The sequence below is a fragment of the Bombyx mandarina genome, chromosome 08 (genome assembly GCF_030267445.1).
Source record: "Bombyx mandarina strain Sakado chromosome 08, ASM3026744v2".
Lineage (NCBI taxonomy): Eukaryota > Metazoa > Arthropoda > Insecta > Lepidoptera > Bombycidae > Bombyx > Bombyx mandarina.
In genome coordinates this window covers 11,019,442-11,038,900 of record NC_143215.1, presented here as the reverse complement: position 1 = coordinate 11,038,900, position 19,459 = coordinate 11,019,442, and the positions used below count along the sequence as shown (strand labels likewise).

General features: G+C 34.2%; 3 protein-coding genes across 5 annotated transcripts in view; all 3 read right to left on the bottom strand.

Annotated features, from left to right (window-relative positions):
* Positions 1-8,208, bottom strand: part of S6KL (ribosomal protein S6 kinase like) — a 72,254-nt gene extending 64,046 nt beyond the window's left edge. The window contains exons 1-6 of the mRNA XM_028185535.2: positions 7,795-8,208; positions 7,495-7,607; positions 6,995-7,223; positions 5,473-5,596; positions 1,046-1,153; positions 248-406 (exon numbers count right to left, since the gene is read on the bottom strand). Of these exons, the coding sequence (XP_028041336.2) occupies positions 248-406; positions 1,046-1,153; positions 5,473-5,596; positions 6,995-7,223; positions 7,495-7,607; positions 7,795-7,884 (823 nt within the window). The 5' untranslated portion in view covers positions 7,885-8,208. The remainder of the gene's footprint in view (positions 1-247; positions 407-1,045; positions 1,154-5,472; positions 5,597-6,994; positions 7,224-7,494; positions 7,608-7,794) is intronic.
* A 546-nt stretch (positions 8,209-8,754) lies between these two features.
* LOC114251311 (uncharacterized) lies at positions 8,755-10,595 on the bottom strand. Its single transcript, XM_028185526.2, has one exon. It carries the CDS (start codon positions 10,462-10,464, stop codon positions 8,755-8,757), a length of 1,710 nt encoding a protein of 569 aa, XP_028041327.2. The 5' UTR covers positions 10,465-10,595.
* Positions 10,596-11,045: 450 nt separating this feature from the next.
* On the bottom strand, positions 11,046-19,303 carry Ppat-Dpck (Bifunctional Phosphopantetheine adenylyltransferase - Dephospho-CoA kinase). Of its 3 annotated transcripts, none has more exons than XM_089729529.1 (11): positions 19,114-19,303; positions 18,780-18,982; positions 18,237-18,409; positions 17,363-17,537; positions 16,891-17,070; positions 16,174-16,322; positions 15,523-15,726; positions 14,399-14,487; positions 12,945-13,110; positions 12,484-12,666; positions 11,046-11,841 (listed from the first exon to the last, which is right to left on the bottom strand). In XM_089729529.1, the coding sequence occupies exons 2-11, from the start codon at positions 18,859-18,861 to the stop codon at positions 11,644-11,646; spliced, it is 1,599 nt and encodes a 532-aa protein (XP_089585655.1). In that variant the 5' UTR covers positions 18,862-18,982; positions 19,114-19,303; the 3' UTR covers positions 11,046-11,643. The 3 variants fall into 3 exon arrangements, with proteins under 3 accessions (XP_089585655.1, XP_089585656.1, XP_028041334.2); XM_089729530.1 differs by having other exon boundaries at positions 18,780-18,971; XM_028185533.2 differs by lacking the exon at positions 18,780-18,982 and having other exon boundaries at positions 19,114-19,302.
* Positions 19,304-19,459: the final 156 nt, after the last annotated feature.

The window sequence follows — 19,459 nt, the reverse complement described above, 5'->3', positions numbered from 1 at the left end:
AAATCTTTAAAACTACGCAACGGATTTTGATGCGGTTTTTTTTAATAGATACGAGTGATTGAAGAGGAAGGTTTATATGTATAACAACATCCATTAAATAATGGAGAAATCAATAATAAAATACAGTTTCCGAAGCGAAGCGAGAGCGGGTCGCTAGTAACCTAAAAAAATTACTAGACATAAATGTCCGTACCATCCAGTACTACAAACTAATATTTCCCGTTAACGAATGAGACGCAGTACTCACCCATATAGTTGAGTGTACCACAGAGCGTGGTCGTACGCGATCCTATAGACAGCCACTTCGAGAGGCCAAAGTCAATGAGTTGAATGTGACAGTCAGCATCCAACAAAATGTTTTCTGGCTTCAAATCGCGGTATATCACACCGGCGTTGTGGAGAAAATCTGTGTGAACAATACGCTATTGTTAAAAAAATCAACTTAGTGGTTTTTTTTAAATAAATGTCAAATGTTAACACACATTTGACCTATGAAGCGTCAGTGACATAATGAGTAGGAAGCCCCGTGAAATCGTCTCGAATAATTCGTGTTTCATTGTTAATATATAATATTATAAATATATAATAATATTATTAAGAGGAAAGTTTTGTTTGTTTGTTTGTATTGAATAGACTCCGAAACTACTGAACCGATTTGAATTTTTTTTCCCTGTTTGGAAGGTACACTATTCCAGAGTGACATAGGTTATTTTTTTATTTTTTTTTAAATTAGGGATCCTTACTAAAACTCCAATAATGTAACACAAGGTGTAGAAAATTTACCAAAAATATTCTTTACATCGCGTGCTCTGCGAAAACTATTTATGATAGAATAAAATAATATATTACGAATTTGTAGAACACATTATTATTTACAAAAAGTATCGCGACAGCATATGTCTAACTATTATAGTTATTCCGAAATAAGTGTTCTTTTATTTAAAAAAATAAAACAACGTCAAATATCGTTGAAATTTTTGTTAAAAACCCGAGCGCAGCCGGAGCGGGCCGCTAGTGTTTAATATAACTACTGAAATTAACATACCTATTGCAATAGCTATTTCGGCGACGAAAATCTTCACGATTTCTTCTGGTAACTTTCCATACTTTTCTATCAAGCCCAGCAATTCACCTCCAGGAATGTATTCTGAAACTGAAACAAATAGACATAATATTATGAAAATGGAACAGACTGTTTAGATTATCTTTGCCATATAATCTATACTCTATACTAATCTATACTACATAATTATAAATCTACAGTGATTTTTACGGATGTTCCGTTATAACTACTGAATTTTGCATATATTATAGCATCTGATTGACTTGAAACTTGGTATCCGTGTAGAAAATACATGTACTTAATGGATAGGCTAATATTTATATGAGTGTTGGACTCCCTAATAATAATGGAAATAAATAATAATGTTAATTTCAAATGCCCAACGAAGCGGGCGAGTACGGCTAGTAATATACTAATAACGTCCATAGTTAAAAAAGCGAGATAGTGTAATCATGATCTCTTAACTACGACAAAAAAGTCATGTTTTTTTTTATTTATTGCTTAGGTGGGTAGACGAGCTCACAGCCCACCTGGTGTTAAGTGGTTACTGGAGCCCATAGACATCCACAACGTAAATGCGCCACCCACCTTGAGATATAAGTTCTAAGGTCTCAGTATAGTTACAACGGCTGCCCCACCCTTCAAACCGAAACGCATTACTGTTTCACGGCAGAAATAGGCAGGGCGGTGGTACCTATCCGCGCGGACTCACAAGAGGTCCTACCACCAGTAATTACGCAAATTATAATTTTGCGGGTTTCATTTTTATTACACGATGTTATTCCTTCACCGTGGAAGTCAATCGTGAACAGTTGTTGAGTACGTATTTCATTAGAAAAATTGGTACCCGCCTGAGATTCGAACATCGGTGCATCGCTCAACACGAATGCACCGGACGTCTTATCCGTTAGGCCACGACGACTTCAAACAACACATTGATTCGACAAAAACAAAAAATCAATATCTCCGGTTGCTATTACCGTATATACATACTCACCACAAACATTCGTCGTCAACAAAGAAGATCTCTTTCATTCGATATTATTATTAAGGGACCGAGATGTGGATACCTACGGCAGGAATGTTCCTAAAGTTTCAAGTCGCTCAGCGAACGATGGAAAGAGCTATGATAGGTGTCGCTCTAAGGGACCGACATAGCTCAACACATAAGCAAGCTAAAGTGGCAATGGACTAGTCCTATTTGTCGAAGAACCAGTAACCGTTGCGCGTTGGGATAATCGAGTTCTAAAATAGAGACCGCGGGCACGTAAGCGTAGTGTAGGACGCCCAGTAAACAAGGAGACGCTATATCGATAATTACAAGCAGCAGACGGAGACGAGGCCCAGGATCAGGTCGCACCTTTAGAATTATAGAGACCCAACCCAAAAATGTGTTTTTTGGAAAATATCGAATAGTTTTCAAGCCGAAAAGATGTAGGAGGAAGGGGACGCAGTGACAGATCCCAATGGATAAGGTTGTCCCTTTATAAGCCACTTTTGGTCATTTGTTTAATGAAGAGACGCTAAAAAGGGTCGTTCTAGGTCAATTTTTGAATTAAAGTCAATAGTGAGCTCACGAGGCTCAAACCAGAGTGTTGCTAACACTGGCCCTAGCAAGAGCAGTGCTTCGCAGAATCTACTACCGGATCTGAAACGCGACCCACTGAGAAGATCCGGCAAGAAACTCAGTGGGCTGTGTCCATGGGTTAATTCACTCGTTGAGCCCTTCATCACAAGCGACGGGTTCGACGAGGATGGTGAACGGTGCTTGTAGTACCTAAAAGCGCCGTTAATGGATCGGGAGGATCCGTAATGACATGTTTTGGGCGACGTCGACTGTTTACCATTCGGTCTACAGGATCGGGTATGAAGGATGGACCTGTACGGACTTGTGTTAGCACGTGTATGTACATAATATAACGTTTTAATAAGTTGAAAACATTTATAAATAACCATTCAAAATTAATTTGCTGTGAATTTGGCACTGATTTTTGTATTTTTTATAACTGAAAGTTAAGGTTCCGTTTTTTTTCAATTTCAACAATTTCTGCAAAATATGTGAAAATAAACTCAGCACTAAAAGGGTTAATATTAGAATCGCTTTAAGACGCAAGAAGGAAAAACGACCTCGTTGCGGCTGTGAATTAAAAAGATAAAGTTAACTAATACACATTACTGATAAAAAAAACGTATTTCTTTACGTAGAAACATTTCTTTTGAAAAACTTTTACCTGTTTACGGCACAAACAGGTAAGCTGGTTGACTTCTGATGAACGGAGTTATTTCGAGTGATATTTTTAGTGAAATCAAACTGACTTAGTGGTCGCAATGAACATTTTGCTATTCAATCTCAAGTTTTTTTGTTATATTATATTTTACTATTCCAATATGTTCGAATCACGTTCGAATGCTTTACAATTGTCTCCCTTTCAATATATTTACAAGACTATGTCTCCTCACAGGACTCGTGAAATATACAGGAAATACAATGAAATCATTTTCTTCAGTCACACATGTGTTATTTTTTTTTTTGGAGTTTACTCCTTTAGAATCGATTTACATATATAGGCCCGGGGTATGAAAATTATGGGGACCAAAATCGTACTAGCATGTCACACGAAATGCGTTATGCGCCTGATTGGCTCCTGATTGCGTGATGCGTGCGCGCGCCAATCAAAATCGTACTAGCATGTCACACGAAATGCGTTATGCGCCTGATTGGCTCCTGATTGCGTGATGCGTGCGCGCGCCAATCAGGAGCCAACGCGCGGCCGCGTTATCGCAGGTGACGCCGGGCTGCTGCGCCGGCAGTCCGCCACAAAGCCTCGTACTGATCGCGCGTTTCTCTCATTATTGTATTTTCATATATTTGTTAGTCGTTTGTTTTGTGTCTCGTTAATTTGTTAATAATCTGTAGTGTATCGTGTTGTCGTAATATAGAACTATTTCTCGTATTGTTTCGTTTAATTTTTTATATCCAGTAAACTCCAGTCGTGCGTCGGAGCGGACACACACACTTTTTTATTGCTTAGATGGGTGGACGAGCTCACAGCCCACCTGGTGTTAAGTGGTTACTGGAGCCCATAGACATCTACAACGTAAATGAGACTCTAAGATCTCAGTATAGTTACAACGGCTACCCCACCCTTCGACTCGAAACGCATTACTGCTTCACGGTGGAAATAGGCGGGGCGGTGGTACCTACCCGTGCGGACTCCCAAGAGGTCCTACCACCAGTAATCACGCAAATTATAATTTTGTGGGTTTGATTTTTATTACACGATGTTATTCCTTTACCGTGGAAGTCAATCGTGAGCATTTGTTAAGTACGTATTTCATTAGAAAAATTGGTACCCGCCTGCGGGATTCGAACACCGTTACATCGCTAGATACGAATGCATCGGAAGTATTATCCTTTAGGCCACGACGACTTTTAAAAACAAAATCATCATATCTCTATCAGTCCGAATAGGAAGAACTGGTATACTAAATGATATAATAGGTATTTATTTTTAGTAAACAAACAATGCAATTCATATAGGCATCGACCGTGACTTCCGAATGAGGCTAGTGATAAGAATATCACACGTCGAATGTGTGAGACTCACGTTCCGTGTTTATTTGCGTATATCATTTTAATAGTAATCTATTCAGATTATTTAGTGTGTTACGCATTTTAAACGGTCAATATGAGCACATCACTAAAGCCTTATTCAAGACGATCGTAGACATTATTGCATGACTACGTGAAAACAGGCGTCTTCCGGATTAAGCCACGAACGTTTCAGAAGGAAACAATGACAACGAGAATATTAATTGCAACAATGAACACATTAATACGATTACATTATCTTTATATAATTTAAACACAATGTTACATATCCGTGTTTACATACTTCTTGACGACATATATTCGCGTGAGTTTAATTTATGTATACAAGTGACTTGTATTATTTCATAATTAAAATTTTAAAATGATGATTCTAGACTGTCGAGTCCATTTACCGAGAGAGAGAGAGAGAGAGCAGATACTGGAAGTTGAGCGTCTTTACCCTTAATACTTCAGTCATGGGCCATAGGGAAGGGAAGATGTCTCTCATTTAATATATTTAATAAAGAAATAATTACATTGACCACTTTGGGTTCATCCTTGATGGTTAAAATCACCAATATAATTAATTAAATTGATTCTTGATGTTATTGACAAAAGTATACCCAACGGTATGAAATTTCTGTCACTCATATCAACAGAGACAAGAGCAGATGACAAAAAAAGTCAAGGGTCAAATTGTCAGGCAATTACTTGCAGTCTCAACAGACTCAAAAAATAATAAGATATGAACACAAACAGCCCTCTGATTCATTAAAATAGATTTCTCCAGCAGCTTTTGTATTAATATGTTACTTACCAATGTATATTCTCTTCTTAGTTTGCCAACGAGATACTGCACCAACTATGAATGAATGGTGACCACAGGCAGTCTGTATTTTAGCTTCTTCTTTCACTTGACGAACTGCATTCTCATTTACGATCTGAAAGTGTAAATTAATAAGTACTTGGACATACATATATACATTATGAACATGGTTGATGAAATGTTATAAAAAGTATTGACCTATATTATAAGAATTTAAAAAAGAACAATATGAAATAACTGTTCCCAATAAAAGACTACTTGTGGTCTGAGAAAATTGTTTTGAACTACTGATCATCTAAATGATAAGTGGTTAATGGTGCCCATAGAACACTACATTATAACTACCACACTTTAAACACACAATATATATTAGGTAAAATTCTCAATTGTATTGAATTAAGTAACTGTTTCTCAACAGTACAGTTTTTGTATCTAGTTCTTATTTTTCCAAAAAAAAATTTACTTGGCTAGGATTTTACACACAGCTCAATCATTTATTTTAAATATTACAAAATTGCAGTATCATCTAATTAAGATTTCAAAGTCTTGTTTCAAAGAGGTGGCATAATGTAGTTCTGTCAATGGCTTCATTTAGTGTAGTACAGTACTAGAAAATATTGGTCCTGGTGTACATTAATCTAAAATAAGTAAGTATTTTCCAACTGAAATTAATATATACATAACATTTATATTTTGAACAATCAAAGAAAGCACAATATTAATAACAATATTAAATTTCATAAATTTAGGACCTGTATAATGCCAACTCATTAAGTTATTATTTTGACAAATTGTTTATTAATATTGGTCATTATTTGATGATTAATGGTCAATTAATTAAAATTACTTCGAATGCACATTATAGTTAAGTGAGAAGTATCTTTAAAGAAATCTGTACACCATTTGATAACTACAACCTATTTTTAAAGGTAATTCCAGACATTGTGTAGTTGTTCAAACAATTAAAACTTTTTATAAATATGGTTTACTGGGGGCAGGACAATATATCGGGATGATTTACTGGTGGTAGGATGTCTTGAGAGTCCGCATGGGTAGGTACCACCACCCTGCTTATTTCTAACATAAAGCAGTTATGCATTTCGGCTCAAATGATGGGGCAGTCGTTCTACTGTGAAAACAGAGACTTTAGAACTCATATCTCAAAGTAGGTGGTGGCATTTACGTTCTAGACGTTTATGGGCTCTGGTAACCACTTAACACACACCTAAGAAATAAAAAATGGGCTAATTACTTAGTGTGATAATTAGGAGTGATGTACCAGACTTAATTTAGGACATAAAATTGAAGTCTGTTATTATAAGTAACACTTATCCCTGGAAAACAAAATGTAAGTCAGCATCTTGGCATTACTCAACAAAATGGTGATTTTCAGCCATTCAGGCTACACTATTGGTAATTATTAGCAGTTTCATAAGGTTTGACAGAAATTTTATCCACTGAAATACTTGTCTTGAAATGGAAGTTAATACAGAATTTAATGAATAAATCATACCTTAGCTTTACTAAGGACTTTCAGGGCATATTCTTTGTTTTCACTGACTTTCTTCACTTTGTACACATCTCCAAAGGCACCCTTGGCTATTGTGTGTTGTATTTGAAAGTCCTTTTGAAGTAAATCAGTTTTGATGGGGAATTCAGGTAGAAATATGGACTCTTTGTGAGCAACCGGCCAAGCAGTTTTGCTTGCCTCAAGAGGATTTTTTAGAGTTGAATCATTCCATCTGAAATAATCAATTGCTATTTTTATATACAATAACTTTACAATTGATTTTTAAATGTTTTCAAGATGTTCTTTTTTCTATTCTATATTTAAAATGAGTAAATAAAAAAAATGTACGAATGAAATGTACGAAAAGAATGTACGTGTGTATAAACGTCTATGTTTATATATTTTTGTTTGACGATTAAAAACAGATGCAAAAAACATCATGTGTAATTTAAAAAATATAAAACATGATGCAATGATGATGAAGAGTGATGAAGAATACTCACCTGCGTCGAGACACGCGAGACCAAGGCCGAGATGCGCTGTACACAGACTGGTTACTAGTTACACTAACGAAGGAACGTCCACTCAAGTTGCCCACAAAATGGGATAAACTGAACTGCACAACAAAAACAAAGCCTCCTGATACAACAAAGAAATGTCAAAGCACAAGAATTTGCGTCCTGCCCGACATGCGCACATACAACAAAATAGCACAAAGACAATTTAGGTTACTCATTGTTTTTATATACAAAATATTACGTGAGTTCAGCTGAGAATGACATTAGCAAGTTTTCATTGCTTACCTGACTAGTTAAAACCTGTCCTTCACGATCTGCATATGTGGAAATCTTTTGGTTTTTATACTCACTATTCTTATTATACGAATTTCCCATTAAAACAAATTGAATTAGAGGACTGGATTATGTTTAAAGTGTAAATTTCATTTTATTGTGGCCCAATGTTAGTTGTCTTTTCCGCCATGAATTACCCATAGACATTTTTTTTCTAAACAGATGGACGCCATTGAGACTATAGAGTTTTCTTAATAATTTTGTCTAGTGAAGAAGATAAAGGGTCACTGTGTATACGTTTCTAATCCTTATACTCTAAAACAATCCTCATGATTTTAAACTCTGTACGTATTCTTTTACTTGTAAGTTACGTCAAGTAGTTGCCACACTAGAAGTTAGGTCAATGACCTGAGGTCCATCTCGATTAAAGTGCTTGCCAGATCCCACAATCCACAAACGTTATAAAGTGCGATCAACCACCTAGTTTAACTGAGGCCGAAGTCGCAATTATATTTATAACTACTGCATAACAAGAAATTTAATGGTATTATTGGAAGATACGGATGTTGGTAAAATAAGTTTTAATTATGTCGATGACTCTCAAAAGCAGAAAAAATAATTTCATTATCAAAACAATATATTTTAGGACTACCTACCCTTTTTAAAACTTACCTCTGGTTTTTTGTTTTCTTTGTTTTTTCTACCTATGCAAGAATAGTACCATTCACCGTTATGATTAAAGTGTCTAGTTTTGCTGACCATTAGCCCACCATTCCTTGTTAAACTACGATGATATAATTGAGACACGATGAGTTGATACAATAAATTACAAACAATTTGTGAAAAGATACATCATACAGACCTTCAAATAATTACATCACATCTTTTTTTCTCACCTTTTGTTATCGTAATGAAATAAAACAAAACTTATTATTGATCATTTATTATTACGCAACAACTAAATTTCGACAGTCAAAATTGTGGGTGTGTGGCTTTTCGTTTGCTATTTCGTTTTAAACATGTTAGCATACGTTTACTATTTGCCCATTTTTTCAACAGCAGTTCTATAAAAAAAGTTACAGTACTTAATCCTGCGTTGAATATAAGTTGAGTTAAAATACCTTTAAAATCTTGCATGCTGAGAGGCTTAACAATCCCTTCTGTTTTTATTTGATTGAATTTATATTGTTCCCACTTGTGGACGAGACCCGCTTCAATAAATATCATCATGTACTTATTATATCGTTTAGTCAGCACGGAATGTTTCGGGAATATGATATTTAAATAATAACTATGAATTCTATCCTTTGGTATGTGTAGATACTGCTCTCCGTATTCATTTAATAGATTTCTTTCCAAATAACGCCCTATTGCGCAGTCGATCAAACAAAAAATATGGGTTTCGTTTTTCATGCGTTGAATACAGCCATATATATCGAGAATAGGAACAATTTTTGAATTAATTTTTTGAAACTTTTCTTCTGTATCTGGAAGAACAACGTCTGGAGAAGCCATGCCCTCAATAGGATAACCTTTTTCAATGATGTCCTCGAAAGTATTGACCTCTTTACTTCTTTTAAGTGCCGTAAAGAACGAAATAATAGCCGCCTGAGAAGCAAAACTCAATATAAAGAAGCTCCAAATAGATATCGTTAGGAAAACGCGAAAGGACCAGAGCTGCGGTGGCTTGTACAGACTTATCAAAAGAACATTCCTAAGGCAATTCAAATAATCCTTTCCTATTTGGTCGAAACGCAATTCTCTTCTTTCTATGGCACTAAACAAAACAAAAGTGAACCAAACGCCCAAGAAACAAAAGAAAAATTGCAACATAAAAACGTAGTTTTCAAAGAAAAGGTTTATATCATAAGTAATCTTCGAAAATTTAGCTCGGTGTGCGGCGAAGCAAACACCGCTATCCTTTACAGGAAACGTATTATCAACTTGTATTACAGGTATATCGAACTGATAAATAGGAATCAGATACAAATCACCTTTCCGAAGAGTGTAAGAGAATACTTGTTGAATAGTTAACTCGAAATTAAACGGTTTTTTCATGTCATCGACACTAGGAGAAAGATCAATGGAAAAGTTCATAAGTTTGGATAGCAAGTTCCAGATGCTTCCATCTCGACCACCAATTGTGAAAGTGTCGTTTTCGTGTTCATCGATCATCATAAAGGGTGGCACTTCAACTGTATAGGTTCTGAGTGTGTAGCCGTGCAAATTTGAGCCTTTGTCTTCAAACAAATTAACCTGTTTGATGTGTTGCCGCTCAAAGAACGATAACTTTAGAGTATCGATTCCCAAGCATGTACCTAAATTGTTTGCTCGATACGTGGAATGTAGAGTAACATTGTCGCAAGTTTCTTCACATTCGAATGACGTTTCAAAACTTCGAACGGGCGAGCCTAAATGCTTTACTTTCCAACAACCGAAGTGTCTTTGTAGTTTGTATTTTTCGCTTATGAACGGACTGAAATTGTGGACAAAGAATGAGTTATCATCGCGATCAAATTGTACGATAACTACGTTGCAGGCTTTGTAAAACCAGAGAATAAAGAATATTTTCGCAACGTCCAACATATTATCTTTTTCGCGATAATAAATTATAATGTTAGCGTGAGGATGCCAATACGGGTTCTTTAGAATTTTCTTAACTGATATTTCAAAATGAGTCATGTTATGACAATCTATGATGATTGTATTCGAAAAACGCGGGGCGTCTTCTTCTGTTTCGTGATCATTGTAATCCACGTTTGTCACTGCGTGTGTGAATTTCAACCTTTGGATCTTATTATAGAAACGATCAGGCAAATGACCGATACAAAGGACATTATTCCAGTCGTTGTTTCGTCGATTCACGATCGCAATATCAGCCTGAAAATTTTATGAAAAAAATTCTTTTATAAGCAATTCATCAATTTCTAAAAGTTATTTTGATTCAACATTTTTAAAACTCACAACAAAATCATAAACAATCTCATCATTGTTTAAAGAGTAATTAAAAAAAACATTTCCATAAATACAAGAGCTTAAATTGATCACAAGCAAAACGGCTAGGCTCTTCATTGTGTGACCGATAAAATACTAATAACAGTGGAAAGCTTCATATTTTGTCTTCAATCAAATCAAGCTTATGAACAGATCATATCTTTAGGTAAAATTATACTTTTCGTAAGTGAACGAAAATGATCGTTTTATGATTAGAGCGTATACTGGCTAATATCAATTATATAGAAAAGACATTAAAACAATATATGTAACAAAATATAATTATTTTATTTCTTCCACAACGACTAAACATTATATACTCTTATCTAAGCAATAATCTATAATAGCATGATTAAAAAAACACATCAAACATATTCCTTTACATTCTGTGAAATGAACAGGAATTTCTGTTTAAGCATTTCAATTATAACAAATGTACCAATAATAAAAACTATCGGAATTTAAATAAAGGCATTATTGAAGTGAAACTTCTTTAGGCGCGTTTAGTGTAAAAGTTAACTGCCGACAGATTCGTTGCGGTTAGAGAGAAAAGATGCAATTTAGGAAGAGCGAGAGTGAGAAAATATACAGGGTCTCTCGCGAACCACTCGACCGTGGAGAGAGGGAAAAGACAAAGCGAGCTAGGTTTATCTTATACACAGCATTCCCTATTACAAGAGAAATTTGATTCACGGATGAAAAATGTAGAAAGCCACAATACTACACACCGCAAAAGAAGTTTCACTTCTTTCACGTGCATCAAGTTACACGCGCACCGTTTTTTATTATTTAAACATAACTATTTAAATTTAGTCCTTAAATTATACAAATTCACTAACTATGTATTTATTTTTTAGGGCCGCTTCATCACTTCCTGTTGTCCAGGTATTCATTTAATTGTTGCCATGCCCTATCGATTTGCGATTGCGTATATTCGTAGCTCCAGAACGGACTGAACACTATATTGGCGTGAGCCACTTGTTCCGAATTCGAGGGTTGGGCCTCTATACGCTGCCTCGCTTCTTCTTCGGTCAGTCCATTGCGTTTTTGCAGTCTTTTTATGGCCTGCAAAGAGTACTTACTTATAATTGTCGACTTACACAAAAATTATTATTATTATTTTAATGCCTTTGTAGGCAGACGAGCCTACGGCCCACCTGTTGGTAAGCGGTTACCACCACTCATGGACGTCAGCAATGCCAGGAACAGAGCCAAGCCGCTGCCTATCTATATAATCTATTACATATAAATAAAATTGGAGTGTCTGTTTGTAATATTGAAATAATCGCTTTTTACTACATGCATATGAATATATTTATACGGTACATACAAAATAACATTTGTTACAATTTTTGTCTGTCTGTTTGTTCCGGATAATCTCTGGAATGGCTGGAGCGATTTTGACAAGGCTTTCACTGATAGGTAGCTGAAGATATAAGGAGTAGCTTAGGCTACTTTTTTAGACTAACTTCGCCCCGCGGCGTCACTCGCAGTACGACAATAAACGCGGGTAACATCGTGGGACTCGGCTAACAATAATAAAATTTAATATATCCGAAGCGAAGCGAGGGCGGCTCGCTAGTTTAATATATAATTGTACAAATTGTGTTTTAGTGAAACGGAACGACAATTTCGTATTCTTTTTAAATCTTATACATATTTTAAACAACAAATTTCAACATTCTGACATTTAGTCGACAAGCTTACCTCATCCGGCGGTATGATCACCGCCCATAGCTGATGACATCTTTCGTACCACTTAGCTCGCACCATCACGGCCGCTTCCATCACCACCACCTTATATCCTTGTTTGCCGAGAGCCACGACTCTCATCTGCGTCTCTTCGATTACTGCCGGCCATACTAGTTCATTCAACTTTTGTAGCTGACTCTGAAATTGTGAATTAAGTGGTTCAATGCCCTCATTCATGCTTCTAACACATTTCACCACTGAGAATGTTCAAAAAAGTTTAGGTAAGGCTTTTACTTCTACCAGCCGCGAGTCAATATTATAAAGTGGTGTAAGTGCACTGATTTTTTGCCTATAAAACGTTCAATGAAACATAACAAAGATGTATTGCTGTATAGGAAAAAATTGAATTAGTTTAAGTGTTGTTTAATAAAGAAAATGATTGTACGTTCGTGAGGGTTTCATAACTAAAGTCTTACCTTATCACTAAAAACAATCTGACCCAGCTTCCTCCTGTCCACTTCGCCGTCGGATGTGATGACGTGGTCACCGAAGCTTTGCGCTATAGTCGTGTTGAGCGGCAGCCCCGGCTTGTAGAGCTCGTGGGCTATTATATCACAGTTTATTATCGCCGCACCTTTTGATCTGAAATAGATAAGTTAAGAGATTTGAACATCAAATTACAGCATAGAATTTCAGTATTTCAATTTAAAACATAAACCTTTTAAACAAACAAAAAAAAAAATTAAAAGTTGGCGTTCCTTGTTCCTTTAAAAAGTATATGTGCTGTATTTGTATATAGTTAGTTAGATACAGTGAGTTTTCCTTACATTAAATTTATTACTAATTATCTGATTTATTTAAGTACGAGTATTTGTATCTATAAATATTATGTATGCTATATATATATACATGTTTAAGTAATATCACTATCACACTACACCTATCAAAGTTCATCTCTGCACCCCCCTAAGGTAGACTGTCAGACAATGCCTATGGAATTAAGTCCGCCTTTATACTGTCTAGTATACAAAGTTATTAATAAATAAGTTTAATGGCCGCACCTTCGGCATTTACCTACACTAGTTATGATAGCTACCACAAATAACATGTTGAAAATTAATTTTGATAATAAACATCATAATCATAAGGCGATTCAGAAAACTAATGATACTATCTATTGATCACTACTGTAAGCTCGCTTATTAACTTTGTACATTTATACCAAATTATTTTATTTGTTGTATTTTCTTATGAACAAAGTACCTAAAAAAGACACAAATAAGCCCAATTGTTTTTTCTTGTTACGCAGACGACTACAAATTATCGTCGGACTAGAAATAAATATTACAAAAAACTTTAATTTGTATCTTTTCAATCTACTCCAGTGCAGTATGCCAATATCCTAGTTTGCCAATTCATTCCTGAGATTGGTGCGATTTGTGGGCGATCGTAAAACTGTACTCCAATTCAAACAAATATGAATATGAATATTGTACTGTGACTTTCTAGTGGGAAAACGTCAATTGTTTTCTGTTCTACTTTATAGGTTACTAGCCGTACTCGCCCGCTTCGCTGGGCATTTAAAATTGACATTATTATTTATTGTCATTACGATTAGGGAGTCCAACACTCATATAAATATTAGCTTAACCATTAAGTACATGTATTTTATACATGGACACCAAATTTCAAGTCAATCGGATGCACGGTTCAGTAGTTATAACGGAACATCCGTAAAAACCACTGTAGATTTATATATTAGTATAGATATAGATGTGTGTTTGTCCTTTAAGCATTCCTAAGCCATCGTTCGATTGTGATGAGACTTAGTACAGAGTTGTTGACACTCCAGGGAGAGTTTCCGTTATAGTACCATTAACGTGCAACAGATGGCGCGCGAGTCGTTTTCAATAATACATTAAAAAATTACTTGAGTTTTTCCGCAATATTACTCTTTCCGCTGGCGATGCCGCCCGCCAAACCGATCACGTACGGCCAATCCGGTATATTTGGATTGGGCTGGAATAAATAGGGAATTATTATATCAAAACAAAACATGGTCTTAGTTGTTGTTGTTCTAAGGTGTAATCGATTTCCAAATATAAAAAAATTAAATGTAAACCTTATTCTAACCTATTACTTTGGTTACAATCCGTTCAATTTGCGACGATAGCGGCGTACTTCCTACTTGTTCACTAGTTCATTATATTCTAATAATACAAGATGTAATTTAGGTTTTTCTATTAGTGATATATTTTTTGTTAATTCATCATGTCGACGCTTGAAAGGCAAACGAGACTAAGCGACAATAACAACTTTGTACATAAATGATAGGCAATAACCATATTCGATAAGCAAAAAATATATATTTCTAGGTCTATTAAAATAATTTCAATCCTACAGCTAGATTCGTTAAAATAGAATATTTTTCAGGTATTTCAACTTTAAATTAGTCTACTGTAAAGTTCACGCATTGTCGCTTAGTCACGTTTGCCTTTCAAGCGTCGATGTAGAGTCATAGAGATTATCCCCTACATACAATCAAACAAATTTAACATTTGCATAATTATATATGGGAACCAATGAGCCGGGTATTATTTTGTACAATCGGTGTATTATTTTGTTATGTTATTTCTTATTTATTTTGGTACATTTTTATGAAACCAAAATTTTTATCGCAATTTCAACAGAACATGTTGAAACAATTACAAGTAATAAACATTTATGGAATATCTATTATATATTTTATGACTGACTTGGTGGTGCAGTAGTGAAGGACTATTGGACTGACGAGGGTCGCGCGTTCGATTCCCACATCTGGTAAAAATTGTGTGAGAAAAATCTATGTTTGTTTAGCACGGACATATTTAATGGTATATAAATATATTAGTCTTAGTACTCATAGTGCAGAGACTTCTAATTTGGAGCTAAGTGAGCATGTACAGTTGTAGGTACAGTTGACAGGATTGGTCCCCTGCTCTTATCAATACATATAATAAAATTATTAATATTATTATTACAAGTGAATAGAAAATGTTAATATAGAGTACTCACCCTGGGAGGTCTGAGTAGAGTACCCAACAATCTCATTCTCTGATTACTCGAGCTGACTTTGTCTTCTTCCTCGTGATGTCTTCCCGGATGCGAATCCTGCGCCAATTCTATGACGTACGTGTCTAATTTATTTAAGTTTTTCTCTTTACGTTTCTCATTGATTTTCACTGCACCTCGGACGGTCTCTTCGCTAACAACTATTAACTGTAATTATTAAGTATAACGGCGTTAAAGTACAATTTGTATAATTTTACATAAATTTTTTTGTAGTAAAATTCTCTCCCCAAATAATTCAAGAGGAACTCATAAAACTCAAAATCGCGTATTGTATTTGATGTAGCGCGATTTTTAATTCATTTTATTAAAATTAAATTAATCAACACACATTTACATTAAATGTATTCATGTGTAAAAAAGTTGAAAGAGATTATCATATTATGAAGTTCTTTTGCATTAGTCAGAAATAATAAAATGAAATACTAAAATACATACTTATTAATTAGGCAGCAGTAGTATAGTCGGTAATAGCCAGAGGCTTGGCTGTGACCTTGCTATCGTCAATGTCCAAAGGCGATAGTGGCTACTAACATTCAGATGGGCCATAAAATTGTTTGCTTACAATGGCAATAAAAAAAAATATACTAATCAAACCTGAAATTTGGGATCATCTTTTGTAGGTCCATACAGATCTTTCAGCGGAAAAACATTGTATTCCAATTCTGGATTTATATCGTTTAGAAATTGTAGAACAGTTTCAATCCTTTTTTCAACTGGTTCAATCAATTCCCAAAGCTTCTTGGCTAAAAAAATAGATTTAATTTTTATTTCGAATCTTGGCACTAAATATCTTGGCAATAAAACAAATCGAAGAACTTTAAAAAACTACTTTAAGAATCAAGTTACTTTGGGAAGTTACAAAAAACGGTGGTGAATGTGGGTTGCAGCAATGCCAAGCATGCAGAAAATCCGTCATATTACATTGACCTCTGTTTAACATTGTAACGCTGATAATCCAAGTATTTTTTGCTATTTTATCCACAATAAACAGAAAACTGACTATAAAATATTTGTATTTATTATTTATTGTATATAGAAGATTTAAAGATGATGATATTGAGTCCAGTCCAGTCCACGGCTGGACATAAGCCTCCCCCAAGCCTCACCACAAAGATCAGTAGTGCGCAGGCTTGCATTTAGCGGATCCCCGCAAACCTCGATAAGTTGTCAGTTTATATACATATATAAATATATATTTCATATTGCTTATCAAACATCAATTGATAATGAATAAAATATGTACATTAGAAATTTTTTAGATTAATATTTTGAGAACCTACTTCGTTGAACAATTAAGTTCTAAAATCTTACACTGAATCATATTAACATCAGTGACGCCCACCGTGACATGCCTAGTGGAGCGCAGCACAGCTTGTGACAGCAATATCTTGTGTCCATTATGCAGTCGGTCAAATGTCCCTCCCAGAGCAACATACTCATACGCCTTTACTTCTTCATTGACATTATTCTCTATTGGTGAGTCACTGGTGTCTAAAATAATAAAAAATATGTCGCAATATTGATTTATAAAAACAATACATAGTTTTTTTTGTTATTTTAAAATATGATTAATATCACAGATACATCTTAAAACAAGGTTTGAAGAGTCTTTAATACCCGACGGTGACTGACTTGCTATTACTGATGTCCATGAGCAACGGTAGCTTCTGCAACACATGGGTCACATGCCAACAAAAATAAAATAAAAATAAATTAACAAATAGATTAAAAAAATATGTTCTGGCACAATCAGATCAAATAGAAAGACAATAAGAATACACACCTATATTCTGCAATCTGTATCCTCCGTCCAGAGACTTCACTGACTTTCTCAAAACTTCGACTTCTTTAGCTGATTCACTGTCATACATAATCAAATCAATTGGTTGACGTGTGATAATATCCTTACTTTTTTCATATGGTTTCACCATTAACCTTATGTCTATATTGGTTTGAGCCTGGTAGAGAAAGAGAGATATCAAGTATTTATTCAATAATTGATTTTATATTTAGACAATGTAGCTAATATTTTACTCAAATAAGTCTAAGTACTTTACAATGATAAGATATTCACATACATTAATAATTGCAGGTAAGACACCTATACAACCTCAATATTATAATTAATATGGTGTAATATAGTAGTATTGCAACTATCTTTTGTTATTTTCTGCAATGTTTGATGCCCAATAATGAAAAAATAAGCACAGCTCTATAATATCTGTTAACAATGTTAAGTTTTATAAAACATTATCAATGATATTAATAAGAATTGATAGCTACTAACATTACTATTTTAAAATAATTCTGGAACAGAAATCTGTTTTATATGGTTCTCTATAAGTATTGTTTCGTAATTCCTAATGATTTCTTTGACACGAGTGAATAGTTTTAAACTGTCAAGGTAGATATGGTAATAAAACCTGAACCTATATATAAGAGTATACAGGTGTTTGATCTTTTTTTTTATAAAATTCCTCATGAATATTGCAGGCATGCAAAATTATACTTTATTCTTTTGCATATTAATCTCAAACAAACCCGTTCAACAACTTTATCAGTGCTTTATACATTATAGCAAAACCAGAACTTTCTTGTTTTTGATAGTGGAAAATCTTTCACAACTAAAGTAAATAACATTACAGAGATCTTCTTACCTTTGTATAAATGTTTACAATTTGTCTACTGATCACTTGTGAAGAATTCTCAGCATTTATTTTAATCTTCACATACATAACATTCCGCACATACTTAGCTGCCTTCATACAGGCAATGTGTGCTTTTGCAGCATTTGATACAAACAAGAGGCCATTATGTGCCATTACTCTAGCTAAAAATGAAAACAGGATTTATACATATAAAATAGTTAAGATATTACTAGCTTCTACATTATTATATTTTCTAAATATACTATCTTAAATATTATTATTACGATATGTATTTTAATGTTTTGTTCAATACCAAATGTAATATTCAACAAAGACCTTAAGCACAAAATAGCGTGTTAAATGTAAGTATCATAATAGTAAACAGTAGATTCAAATCTATTTACTATTATGATTCCTTGACCAACTTGATGTGAAAACTTTGATATTGATACACGATTAGATGTTAGATATCAGGTGTAATAAATAGTCACAGAATGAATCTAGTCTGCACCTATTACAATGAATATATTTAAAATTCATGTCACAACCCACCTGGATGGAATATCACTATATATGAAACTGTTATTGATACTAACAACACTATTACAGAAAAACTTAATATGATATAATTCATTTTAATTTTAACAAAAGTACAAAGGTTATTTTCATGAATCTATTTGATTACATTATTTCGCTGATTTGTCAATTTTTTGTATTAGTTTTTATTTATATAACCTTATCATACTGAAAGAAATCTGATAATGAGGACGAAAATAAATGAATAAAATGTATAATCATTTTATAACGATCAAAAAGAAGCAATATCAAAAATTACGTTATTAACAACGTACGAATGAAGAACTTCGAATTTATAAAATATCACAACCTTAATAATTAACACTAATGCGGTAAGCACTCTTGCAAATAGCGTGAATCTTCTTAGTTTCGTTAGCCAAAAACTTTATCAAAATTAAAAAAAAGCCAGATCAACCTTATCATTACGCTTCGCAATTTAATTCTAAAATCTAATGTTTATTCGTTTTTGTAGTTTTTGACCGATTTTGACGTTTGACATTGGCTAAGTCTCTGATGGTAGCTATCCATGTAGGCAGACAAAGGGAATGTAATACATATGTACTACATGCAAATCATTTATCTTTTGTTTGAAGTCTGGGTTTTAGTTTCTTAGTTCTTTAGTTCATTACTCTTAGGCGAAAAAAATCATATTTTGG